Here is a 12,082-nt window from a genome sequence, read left to right on the forward strand (position 1 = left end):
CATGTAGTCTGAAGCATTTTAGACTGCAGAAAACATAATTGTTTATTGCAATGGCCCAGTTGAAATCTAATAGCTCCTGTAATGCACAGTGGCCACTAAAACCCTAGATCCAGGCTAAAGAGCGCCACCTACTGCTCCTCTTGGATACCGCTGGGAAGCATTGAAGAAGAGGATGCTCAGGAAAGGCCCAACCAGCCTCTTGTGCGTGGTTTGAAGTCATTCAGCTCAGTGGTTGCCCAGTGCCTGTTATTTGCTAGGAAGCACTTTATAAAGAATCCTTGAGATTTTTTCTGTTTTGGCCCGATTCAACACGTGAGCCAGTTGAGCATGTTGGCAATACACAAGTACTTATAGCTACTTGTCTCCCAGGGAGGGAGGATTTAAAAACTACAAGCAAACTGGTGATTTCAGTGGAATTTGATTAGTGCCAGATTTAATTTATTTGTGAGCTTTAGGATTAAAAACAAATTGTAGTACATTTTCATCGTCCCAAAAAACCCATTCACAGGGCAACCCAATCACCCGAGCCCTGAATAATTAAGATGTCCAATGGATAAAGCCCCTGCTACTAAGACATAGAGTGCTTCAGTTTTATATAGAAACATAATCGTTATAAGTAACCCCAACTTAGAATTAGGCAAGCTCCCTTAAGTAACTAAGAGTTTATAATAGTCACCACACGCACAAATCTACTTTCGTCTTTATAGATTTGCCTATTCTGGATACTTCATGTAAATTGTCATACAATAAGTTGCCTTTTGTGACTGACTTCTTTCACTTGGCATAACATATTTGAGGTTCATCAGTGTTCTAGCCTGTATCAGAACTTTATTGCTCTTTACTGCCAAGTAATAGAATTTTTCTAAGTTTTTATTGGTTAAAATTGCCTAATTAGGAAAAGTCTGGGTTTTTAATAGCACCTTAAAGTAGACTGTGATTTCTGGTCTGTCTAATGGAAAAGGATATGTCAGAGTATGGTTTTCTGAGGTTGATGCACTTCTTCTCTTTCTGTGAGCCCTAAGAAGGGTAGCTGGCTCATTGAGCTATCTGCCTATTATAAGAGCAGTTTGTGACTCATGAAATCTCAGGATTTTTTTTTGTAAAGGATTTTTGTAAAGCAATTCACTGTGGGCCAGGTAAATGTTTTATTCCCAGAGGCAGGCTCTTGGTTCAGCATTAAAAAGGTAGCAGATTTCACTATTTGGTAGCAGAATTAGTGTAGTATCTGTAGATTAAGTTACGAATGTTTATTTTTGCTAAGAGTACACATTAATTTTTTTTGTTGTTTTTTGGAAATGGGGTCTTGCTCTGTCACCCAAGCTGGAGCGCTGGAGTGCAGTAGCACAATCATAGCTTTCTGCAGCTTCAGCCTTCTGGGTTCAAGGGATCCTTCCACCTCAGCTTCCTGAGTAGCTGCACATGTGCTACCGTGCTCGGCTAATTTGTAAAAACTTTTTTATAAAGATGGATTCTCACTGTGTTGCTCAGGCTGGTCTTGAAACTCCTGGGCTCAAGCAATCCTCCTGCCTCAGCCTGTCAAAGTGCTGGGATTGCATTGTGAGCCTCGCTGCCTGATCCATTAGTCATTTTTTGGTAACTTTACAGGGATCTCTGTGATGTTACGATCATTGAGAAAGACACACAGGTTTTGTTGTTCTTGTTGGTTGTGTAAGATTTCTACCCTCTTTAATACTGAGAAGACTTGAAACTGACCTAACGCTTACCTAGAATTAGACTATTCATTAAGGCACTTAAAATCTATTTTGTGTGAGTACAGAGAGCATCTGAATGGGTACAGTTGTTGTCTCTTATTCCTCACACAGGCACCAGAGCAATGGAGCTGTCATTGCCCGCTGTGGACAGCCAGAGGTTAGCTGGTGGGGCTGGCGAAATGCAGATGATGAGCATCTGGTACAGTCAGTAGCCAAAGCTTGTGCCTCTGACTCCCGATCGAGTGGCAGCAAGCTGTCAACTAGAAACACTTCTCGAGACTTTCCCAATGGGGGAGACCTTTCTGACGTGGAGTTCGGTAAGGTGCTCCCTGGACCCATGGCAATAATTTTTATATCATCTAAGAACCTTTTCTTGAAATGGCCTTTTCCTTACAAAACATAGATTTACTTTTATAGAAGTGAATGTGCAGAGCTTCACTTGATGAGATTGATTGAGGAGTCATGGGTCTTGGTGGAGAATCAGAAAACCCTTTGTTTCAAACCTCAATCAAGATATTAGTGTGTGTGTTGTCTTTCTTGCCATTGTGACAAAAATGGAGTGTGTATGTAATAGGGGACTTGCAGTATCTGCAGACCATGGCAGGAAATGCCAGGCTTCATGAAAGGACAACAGGTGTAGAAATGAAGTTGGCCGGGCACGGTGGCTCACGCCTGTAATCCCAGCACTTCGGGAGGCCAAGGCGGGCGGATCACGAGGTCAGAAGATCGAGACCATCCTGGCTAACATGGTGAAACCCCGTCTCTACTAAAAATACAAAAAATTAGCTGGGCGCAGTGGCGGGCGCCTGTAGTCCCAGCTGCTTGGGAGGCTGAGGCAGGAAAATGGCGTGAACCCAGGAGGCGGAGCTTGCAGTGAGCTGAGATGGCGCCACTGAGCTCCTGCCTGGGCGACAGAGCGAGACTCCATCTCAAAAAAAAAAAAAAAGAAGTATAAGAGATTGGACTGTGTGAACCGCATGTATACCTTGGGAGTCAGTTTTGGAGAATAAATCCTTCTCATCTTTCCTAAGAAGGCAACATAGAAAATAAACTAAAGAGAAGAGTCCTATGTATCAGGGTTTTGGTTAGGGGATTTCATTTTATTGAGCCTTTCCGTAAGATGTGCCTGTGGGTCTAATTCTGCACAGTTCTGGGAGAGACAGGCTCATTTAGTATGCCCCCTCCATGTCCCTAGATTCTTCTCTGTCAAATGCTTCAGGAGCAGAGAGTTTAGCCATCCAACCGCAGAAGCTTTTGATCTTGGATGCTCGCTCCTATGCAGCTGCTGTGGCAAACCGAGCCAAAGGAGGAGGCTGCGAATGCCCAGGTGAGGTGTATGGTGCTTTGTTCCCCATCCTTTCTCCTTGTGACTGCAGCCCTTGCCCATCTGAGACTTAGTTCTCAATTTGAAATAAGTGGCAAGCCATATTCCTCATCCATCCTGTCGTGAGAGTGCCAGAGCTTCTCTCTGGATTAACACTGTATGTTCTTTTCTGAGGAGAAATGGAGGAGGAGGTGCAATGAAGTCACATAATCTTCCTTCCTTGTGCCAACTTTTAGGTGATAAGGAAAGCAGATCTTCCCCATAATAAGGCCTGTTCATGTTTGGAAGCTGCTGCTTTAGTGGGCTCAATTTCTCAGCCGTCTAAAGCTTTTTGTTGCCTTTGACAGAGGGTATGCTCATCACTGGCCTTGTAGCAAACTCCTCAAGGGCCTTTCCTTAGAAAACCTGGGGTGAAAATTGAAGCAGTAAATACAGAACCCTAGTAAAGTACCTCTGTCCTGAGCTGTAACACCATTACTGTTGGAATGCTAGTTTTCACCAAGGAGGGACCCCCCTCAGTGCCTCTGGCACAGGCAGAGGCACCAGGCTCTTTGTTCAGATGTGGTCTAAGCTGGAAATTGAAAGCAGCTGTACCAAGGTGAAATTTGAATGTGAGAACGCATTGTTCTGCTGAGTTCCTTTCAAAGAGATTCCAAAGCCACAAGTTAGATAAGGCCCAAGAAGTAAAGCCAGACTGAGATCGAAGTAGGCCTTTCTTTTAAAAAATAATAGCTTTTATTTTATGTCAGTATCTTCTTTACAAATCTAACCTTCCGTTTTCACCCTTTTTGAAAAGATAGCTAAAATTCAGTGTTTTCCTCTTATTATAAAGGATTGGGCTAATACTTAAGCGTTTCAAAACATTTCAGTTTCATTAATCAGAAGCTGCAGTGGGTTTGTTTTATAGCCAGTTTGCTTTTAGATTTGGCCTTGTGGGCTTTAAATTCAACATATTTGTGTTCTCTTTATTGTTACTCTCTCCAGAGTATTACCCAAACTGTGAAGTTGTGTTTATGGGGATGGCAAACATTCATTCTATTCGGAGGAGTTTTCAGTCTCTGCGGTTGCTGTGCACTCAGATGCCAGATCCGGGAAAGTAAGTCCTTGACCTTGGCTTTCATTTTGCATTGCTCTTAAATAATTAGTTTTCGTCTTTCCTCGAACTAAGGGGGGAAAAAAGAAAAAAAAATTAATTTGGAGCAGTCTTTCCTTCTGTTTCTTGGTAAACTTCAGTTACCAGTCCAGTCTCTGTAAGTGTCTCCTTCCTGGGACCAAAATGTGGCAGCACAGAGGAAGAGTTGGGAGAAAATACAGCCATTTGAAAGGTTTTAAAATCTGCAGCACAGAAGAAATCTCAGCATCAAAACAGAAGCATTACCTTACGGTTGGTCCTGGGACCTTTCCCTTCCACATCATTTTTTAGCCCAAAGTAATTTAATTCTTCAGTTTCTGATGTCCCATAGTGATACTTAACCTGTTAGGAACTGGGATGTTTTATCATGAAAAGTCAGAATTTAGTCATCATGTACTAAAGGGGTTAAAACTTGCCATTAGGTCAGTTCCTTTTACATCTGCTTTCAATTTCTAAACTATTCTCATTTACTAAGAACGTTGTCATTCTTACTGCTTATTAAATATGAATGGCTGGCATTTGCAGTGAGGAAGGTGAAATGATACCCCCTCCAAGGGTACTGATTGAATACAAGATAAATTAGGAAGAATGCTCTATAAAACAAACATAGACAAATAAATATTTAAAAGTCCTGTTGTACTGTTTCAGGAAGCCAGGGATAGGTGCCAGAGAAGACAGAATTTTCTTTTTTCTGGTATTTGTGCTGGAGCCCATAGTTGTTTCTCTGGGTCCTATTCAGTAGATCTCATGATCCCATCAAGTTTTCCTGCATTCTTTATTTGATTTATTAAATCAGATGCTGCCTAAACCACTTATATTGACTGCCAGTAGCAAATGATTAAATTCACCATAGTTGTCATCAGCCCAGAGGATGAAGCAGTGCCTTTGGGGAAAGCCTGACCGGAGAATTGAGCTTGCTACCTCCTTTGGGGATTAACCATTTGCATTTGCTACACAGTTCCAGGTCCCAGCTAGCAGCACTTTCTTCCCTAGCGTGGTATGTAGAAGGAGCCTGGCTAGGGACCCAGGAGATCGGCCACGAACTGTGTAACCTTGGCCAAGGGGTTAACTACTGTAGATCTCAGTTTTCCTCACTATAAGATGAAAGAGATGTAATCAACAATACATGATACCCTCCATATGTTAAAATTCTTAACTATCAGAGTCAAAAAGATATAATTAGCCCTCATCTGGTCCACATAAATGTCTTGGGGATTTTATTAAAGGTAATGCTTTTATGCATTTGGCAGCAAATCATGCTGCACTGAAGTCTCCCTCATGGATAAAAAGCAGCTGTAGCAGTGATGGGCAGCTGTAATTAGGCCCTGTGGCCTGTGTTTGGGGCTGTGGAGGATGAGGGAATGGTAGGCTTCTAGTGCAGGTTGAGAATAGGACAAGGGAATGGGGAGTCTCTCAGCAGCCCCTCCTTGGCTGGCAGATTTTGGAGTACAGCTTCGTTAGTCACAGACAACACCAACTGGTATTAAATAATAGTTTAGTTAGGTTCAAAAGAACCTCACACTGGTTCTCTTGTTTACCATTTCTTCAGGTGCTAGGAGATAATTTAGTGTTTGTTCTCCTAAGCCTTATCTTTTAGTTCCTTTCGAGAATATGTGAGGAATGAAAATAAACAATTGATCCTTCAGGAAAAAATGTTTCTCAGGTACCTACTAGGAGATAGAAAGTCTTAAGATTGGATTTTTACCAGTAACAGACTTACAATTCATTAAATAGTGGGACTCCCTGCTGTATGCTAGGCACTGTGCTGGGGGTACAGTTATGACTGAGACATAGTGTTAGCCATCTGAGGAGTCACAGTCTGGTTGGTAGTCCAAACAAATCCATATACAACCAGTACTTATGCACTGCATTCTGTTGTCTGCCTGGAAAGACCCCCACCTCCTTAGACTGTGCCAGAAATTCATACTTACTCCGCAGGGTTTAGTAGGCCTTTATAGCCTTCCCAGAGTCCCTGACAGAAGTGTTTGTTTCTTCCTCTGACTCAGTGTTTGAAAGGCTTGACTTGTAATCTTAACTACAAATCTGATCACATTTGGGAAAAATCAGAACTCTTTCTTAGGGATTGGGAGGGGTGAGGGAAAGCACAAGAAACAAAATGTCAACACAGTTTAAAAAGCAAGTGTGATTAGCTTGTGATTACTCCCAAGGGGCAGCAGTTGCTATCTGATGCTCCTAAAATGAGATGGAGTCTCGCTCTGTCCTCCGGGCTGGAGTGCAGTGGCCCAATCTCAGCTCACTGCAACCTCCGCTTCCCGGGTTCAAGCCATTTCACCTGCCTCAGCCTCCTGAGTAGCTGAGATTATAGGCATGCGCCACTACGCCCAGCTAATATTTGTATTTTTAATAGAGACGGGGTTTTACCATGTTGGCCAGACCGGTCTGGAACTCCTGACCTCAAGTGATCCGCCTACCTCAGCCTCCCAAAGTGCTGGGATTACAGGCATGAGCCATTGCGCCCAGCCCCTAAAGGTCTTTCAAAAAAAAGTTCTAGATCCCTGCTGAATCCAGTCTGTGTTAAGCCCAGCAACAGTGTGTGGCCATTGGTGTACTAATTTGTATGAGAATAAATTATCAGATTGGGCCCGTCTGGTTTTAGTAAACATTAAAGAATTAAACAGTGGTAGGTGTTACAGTCTGGGTCATAGGCAGTGTTGTGTGTACCATTCTTGTATACGGCATCCAGCTTATGTCTCATAGATATTTTTGTATTTTTGAGTTTTTCTTTACTTTTTTTTTTTTGAGAACTTGTTGGGCATAGTTGCTGGTGATTAAATATCGTCTGTTTTACATCTCAGCAGTGGCTACATTTTATTCAGGAGAAGATTCCAGAAAGAGCCACTTGCCTTATACCATGGACTGAAAAATGTCAAATATTTTGTCTGGAAAATAATACATACAGATTTTAGAACAAAAGGTCCTATTAATTGTAGCCCCTACGTCTAAGGCTCTTCTCTATTGTATAGTAGGGCTTGGGCCTCATCCTGAGACATGCTTTATGAACACACAGATTTTTTTTTTTTGGCAGTGTTGTATTTGGCGAGAGAAATCTTTGGGAATTACTTTTTAATTTGACAATCATTGAGCATGATGCAGTAAATCATAAATATCAGCATTTTCTAATCCTCTCCTGTTTTTATAGTTGGCTATCAGCTCTTGAAAGCACAAAATGGCTCCATCACTTGTCTGTGCTTCTGAAATCAGCGCTTCTGGTAGTGCATGCTGTGGATCAGGATCAGCGGCCGGTGCTAGTGCACTGCTCAGATGGCTGGGACCGCACCCCCCAGATTGTGGCATTGGCTAAGCTCTTGCTGGACCCTTATTACCGAACCATAGAGGTGAGCGCATCCAAATGGGAGGGGTTGGTACTTCAGGATGAGCTGGGGAGACATCTCAGGAGTGATGCCAGTTTTTGGGAGTGGTGATTAGGTTAAAGAAAGTGAAATTTCTGTTTTGATCATTGTTCCTTTATACCATGAGCTAAATTATGGTGGTTCCTCCCACAGTTCTTGCACCTCTTAAAATGGGGCAGATGATGGGTAACAAGGTATTGAGAATATAGACACATTTTCCTTTGCAGTCTGTCTACTTGTAAAAGTTTTTAGCTACCTCAGGAAAAGAAGGCGTCTGTAAAAGGATCTTGGCATGCTAGATGTTAACACAGAGTGTTCTGTGGAGAAGCGGTTCTACCTGAGATAACCATCTGTTGGGTTAAAGATGAAAGAAAAATCATAAAGTACCCTACAATATACGCAAATATTTATTAAACCTGGGGTGTAGAAGGATTTTACAAACTTGACTTTGTAAGTATAACACCAGAGGCAGAAATGTTAAAAGAGAAATTTAGGGGACAAGTGTGGCTTTTATATAGTGAACACAAGAGGCTAAAAATACACATTCAAGAAAGGCTTAAACGCAATCAGTACATTTCAGTGATCAAGGAATGGAGTTCAGAGAATTGGGAAATTTCCCTAAGTATGTGCCTCATCAGGGTGAGAGCCTTCCACCAAAGGGCAAGGCCATGTGGGCTTTCTGGGAGGCTGTTAGAGGGGATTGCTTTCTGTGACACCAGGCTTAGGACTGTCACAGTCTGGATAGTCTAGCACAAATGGTCTCTCCTGGATGCTTCCCTGCAGGGTTTCCAGGTCCTCGTGGAAATGGAGTGGCTGGATTTTGGCCATAAATTTGCTGACCGGTGTGGTCATGGGGAGAACTCGGATGATCTGAATGAACGTTGCCCAGTGTTTCTGCAGTGGCTTGACTGTGTTCATCAGCTTCAGAGGCAATTTCCTTGCTCTTTTGAGTTCAATGAAGCATTCCTTGTGAGTTTCTTCATTTTGGGGATGTTCTTGATTTGAAGGAGGGTCAGTACAAATGTTAGTGGGCCAGTTCTCACATGAAACTGTGCTGCCTCTTGCAGAATTTAATAGAGGTGATTTTTTTTTCCTGTTACTGTTTTTTTTGTTTTTTGTTTTTTAATAGTTTTGCTATTTTTCAAAAAGAGAAAATCCAGGTATACCAGGTTTGCATGAAGTCCTTGTGTTATTTTTAAACTTATTTTTAAAGGGATGGTAGAAACCCTAAATAGCAGTTAGAAATAGAAGCGATCAGAATGTCTGGACCATGCTCCCTCCAGTCTGTCTACCAGACCCCCTATGTCTGTCTCACACTCTCTGCACCCTCTCCTTTGTTGGAGGGTTCACTATCCCTGCCCTCTTCCAGCCCCCTCTGTCCATTTGTATACCAGCTCTCATCTCCTCTCATCTGCTGCACTGGCTGGCTCCAGCATTTCTCCTCTCTGCCTTCTGCATCACTGCGTTTCGCTCTCTACCAGACATGGGTTTCAGCTTAAAATGTGTAGTGTCTCTCATTTTTCAAAACCCATTCTTGGTCCTGCATTTACCTCTAACTATTTACCTCTAGCAATCATCCCATTGCTGTTATTCCCCTTTATAGCAGAGCTCCTCAAGTTTTCTACCCTTGCTATCTCAAATTCCTCTTTCCATTCTCTCTTAAACCCACTTCAGTCAGGCATTCACCCTACTGCTTTACCAAAGCTGCTCTTGTTAAAATGACCAGTGACCTTCATGTCACCAATCCAGTGATAAGTTCTCAGTCTTCATCTCTTTGATCCATCATTACCATTTGGCACAGTTTAACCACTCCCTTGAAATGCTTTCTTCAGTTGACTTCTAGTACTTCCTTGCTCTTAGTTCTCCTTTTACCTTACTGGGTTGTTTCTGCCTCCTTTGCTGATTCCTCTTAATCCCTCCAGTTCCTTTTTTTTTTTTTTTTTGAGATAGTGTCTCACTGTGTCACCCAGACTGGAATGCAGCAGTGTGATCATAACTCACTGCATCCTCAAACTCCTGGGATCAAGGGATTCTCCCACCTCAGCTCCCCCAGTAGCTGGGACCATAGGCACATTCCAACATGCCTGGCTAGTTTTTAAAAATTTTTTGTAAATAGACATGGAGTCTCGCTGTGTTGCTCAGGCTGGTCTCAAACCTCCTGATAAGTGATCCTCCCACCTTGGTTGCCCAAAGAATTACAGGCGTAAGCTTTGACACCCAGCCTCCTCTCCCCAGTTCTAAATGTTGGAATGCCCCATTGCTCAGCCTCCAGGCTGCTTCACCATCTACACTTCTAAGTATTTCATCCATTCTAGTGGCTTTAATTGCCATCTACAGATGGTGTGCTGAAGAGTCCCACATTTATACACCTTCAGCTTAGACCTCGTCATTTCAGACTCACGTATCTATCTGTGACTACTAGGTATCTCTACTTGGCTGTCTTAATGTTATTTCAGACTTAATAAATTCAAAACTTGATTCCTCTTTTTGGAGACAACATCTCACTCTGTCACCCAGGCTGGAGTATAGTGGCGCAAACACAGCTCACTGCAGCCTTGAACTCCCAGGATCAAGTGATCTTCTTGCCCTAGTTTCCTGAGTAGCTGGGACTGCAGTTGCGCACCACTGTGCCTGGCTGATGTTTTTAAATTTTATTTTATTTTTTTCTAAGAGATGGGGTTTTGCTTTGTTGCCCAGGCAGGTCTCAGACACCTGGGCTCAAACAATATCCTCCCACCCCGGCCTCCCAAAATGCTGGTATTACAGGCATGAGTCACCGTGCCTGTCCAAAACTTAATTCTTGATTTCTGTGTTTCCTCACCATAAAACTTGATCTTCCAAACTTGATCTTCCAGAAGTCTTCTCTCTCACCATATGGTATTTCCATCCCTCCTTTTGTTTGGGGCAAATTCTTTGTCATCGTCAAGTCTCCTTCCTCCCTGCCTTCCTCCCTGCCTCCCTCCCTCCCTCCCTCCCTGCCTTCCTCCCTGCCTCCCTCCCTGCCTCTCTTCTTCCTTCCCTCCTTCCCTCCCTCCTTTCCTCCTTCCTTTTCTCCCTCCTTTCTTCCCTCTCTTCATCCTTCCCTCCCTCCCTCCCTTCCTCCTTCCTTCCCTCCCTCCTTCCCTTCCTCCTTCCTTCCCTCCCTCCCTCCCTCCGTTCCTCCTTCCCTCCCTGCCTCGCTCCCTCTTTCACATTTAGTCAGATTCTGCAGCTCTGCTTTCAAAATATATCTAAAATATGATTATTTATTGCCATCTTTATGGGTACCACACTGGTTGAAGCCACCATCATCTCCTGCCCTAGTTGAGTCATCCCAGCATAGAGAGTCTCTTCTAAAACATGAGACAGGCTGTATCATTCCTTTGCTTAAAAACCTCTAGTTACATTTTACACAAAGTAAAAGCCAAAGTCCTTAAAGTGGCCTTCCAGGGCCTTCCTAGAGGCTACCTCTCTAGGTTTATTTCCTACCATTCTCCCTCTTGTGCAGTCTCGTTTAGTCACACTGGCCTCCTTACCTCAGAAATTGCAAGCATGTGCTTACCTCAAAGCCATTGCACATGTGGTTGCCTCTGCCTGGAGTGCTTCCCCTCAGATACCCACATGCCTGCTCTTTCATGTCCATTGGGTACCAGCCAGTGAGGCCATCCTGTACTGCCTCATACATGTCCTGTCCATCTCAGTCTGCCTTGTTCTCCATAGCACTGGTAACTCTTCACCTATGACTAGAGCAAGCTCCATCAGGGCAGAAGAATTTGCTGGTCATTGCTGCATGTCTAGCACCTTAGTCATATTTGGGGCATGTGAAATGCTCAATAATTTGTCGAATGAACAAGTAGTTTTACAAGTATACTCTCAGCTCAGACTTGAGTTGTACACGGACGTGCTCCTGTACCCCGTTCATATGCTCTGGCGCTTGTGAGGTTGGCTGTTAATTCAGAATCTCAGACTATTTATCAGGAAAGCTAAGAGGAATGGGGATACCAACAACCTGTCTGACTCAGGTGGTTGGGTCCTGGAATTGGTGGTGTGAGGAGGAGGAGGCTACTGCATGGCTTACTGGGTTCCCCGTCCTAACAGAGTAAATTGAAGTGTTCTTAGGGATGCCAGGATAAGGTGGCTCGGCTGAGCTGATTTCTCAGAGTATGCATGCCTGATTGCTTAATTTATGCTTTATTGGAATCCCATAGGTGAAACTGGTACAGCATACCTATTCCTGCCTCTTTGGAACATTCCTGTGCAACAATGCCAAGGAGAGAGGGGAGAAGCATACTCAGGAACGGACATGTTCCGTGTGGTCACTTCTTCGGGCTGGCAACAAGGCTTTCAAAAACCTACTGTATTCCTCTCAGTCAGAAGCCGTATGTATCCTTCAGCCTTTCCACTGTGATCAGCAGAAGGAATTTGGGGTTGCATATGAGAGCCTTTTTGAGTAGTGACTGTTTTTGAGAAGGCATCTCTATCTCTGGATGGACTGATTCCATTTTTCCCGTATGATTCTGTCCTGAGGAAGTCCTGCTTCTGATGGTACTCTGACCTGTTTCTG

At 43.5% G+C, this 12,082-nt stretch overlaps 2 protein-coding genes across 13 annotated transcripts in view; one reads left to right on the top strand and one right to left on the bottom strand.

The window, feature by feature from the left end:
- Positions 1-12,082, top strand: part of MTMR3 (myotubularin related protein 3) — a 145,192-nt gene that overhangs the window by 119,501 nt on the left and 13,609 nt on the right. For all 12 annotated transcript variants that reach the window (XM_033233178.1, XM_033233179.1, XM_033233181.1 and 9 more), the window contains 6 exons: positions 1,824-2,029; positions 2,908-3,039; positions 4,021-4,132; positions 7,329-7,524; positions 8,323-8,508; positions 11,727-11,897. In XM_033233178.1, the coding sequence (XP_033089069.1) occupies positions 1,824-2,029; positions 2,908-3,039; positions 4,021-4,132; positions 7,329-7,524; positions 8,323-8,508; positions 11,727-11,897 (1,003 nt within the window). The remainder of the gene's footprint in view (positions 1-1,823; positions 2,030-2,907; positions 3,040-4,020; positions 4,133-7,328; positions 7,525-8,322; positions 8,509-11,726; positions 11,898-12,082) is intronic.
- The window catches only part of LOC117096171, a 70,197-nt gene continuing 62,207 nt past the window's right edge, over positions 4,093-12,082 (bottom strand). Inside the window, exon 6 of the transcript XR_004442370.1 lies at positions 4,093-4,199. The gene's annotated coding sequence lies outside the window, so the exon portion shown is untranslated. The remainder of the gene's footprint in view (positions 4,200-12,082) is intronic.

Source organism: Trachypithecus francoisi, unplaced genomic scaffold (genome assembly GCF_009764315.1).
Source record: "Trachypithecus francoisi isolate TF-2019V2 unplaced genomic scaffold, Tfra_2.0 Lachesis_group14, whole genome shotgun sequence".
Taxonomy (NCBI): domain Eukaryota; kingdom Metazoa; phylum Chordata; class Mammalia; order Primates; family Cercopithecidae; genus Trachypithecus; species Trachypithecus francoisi.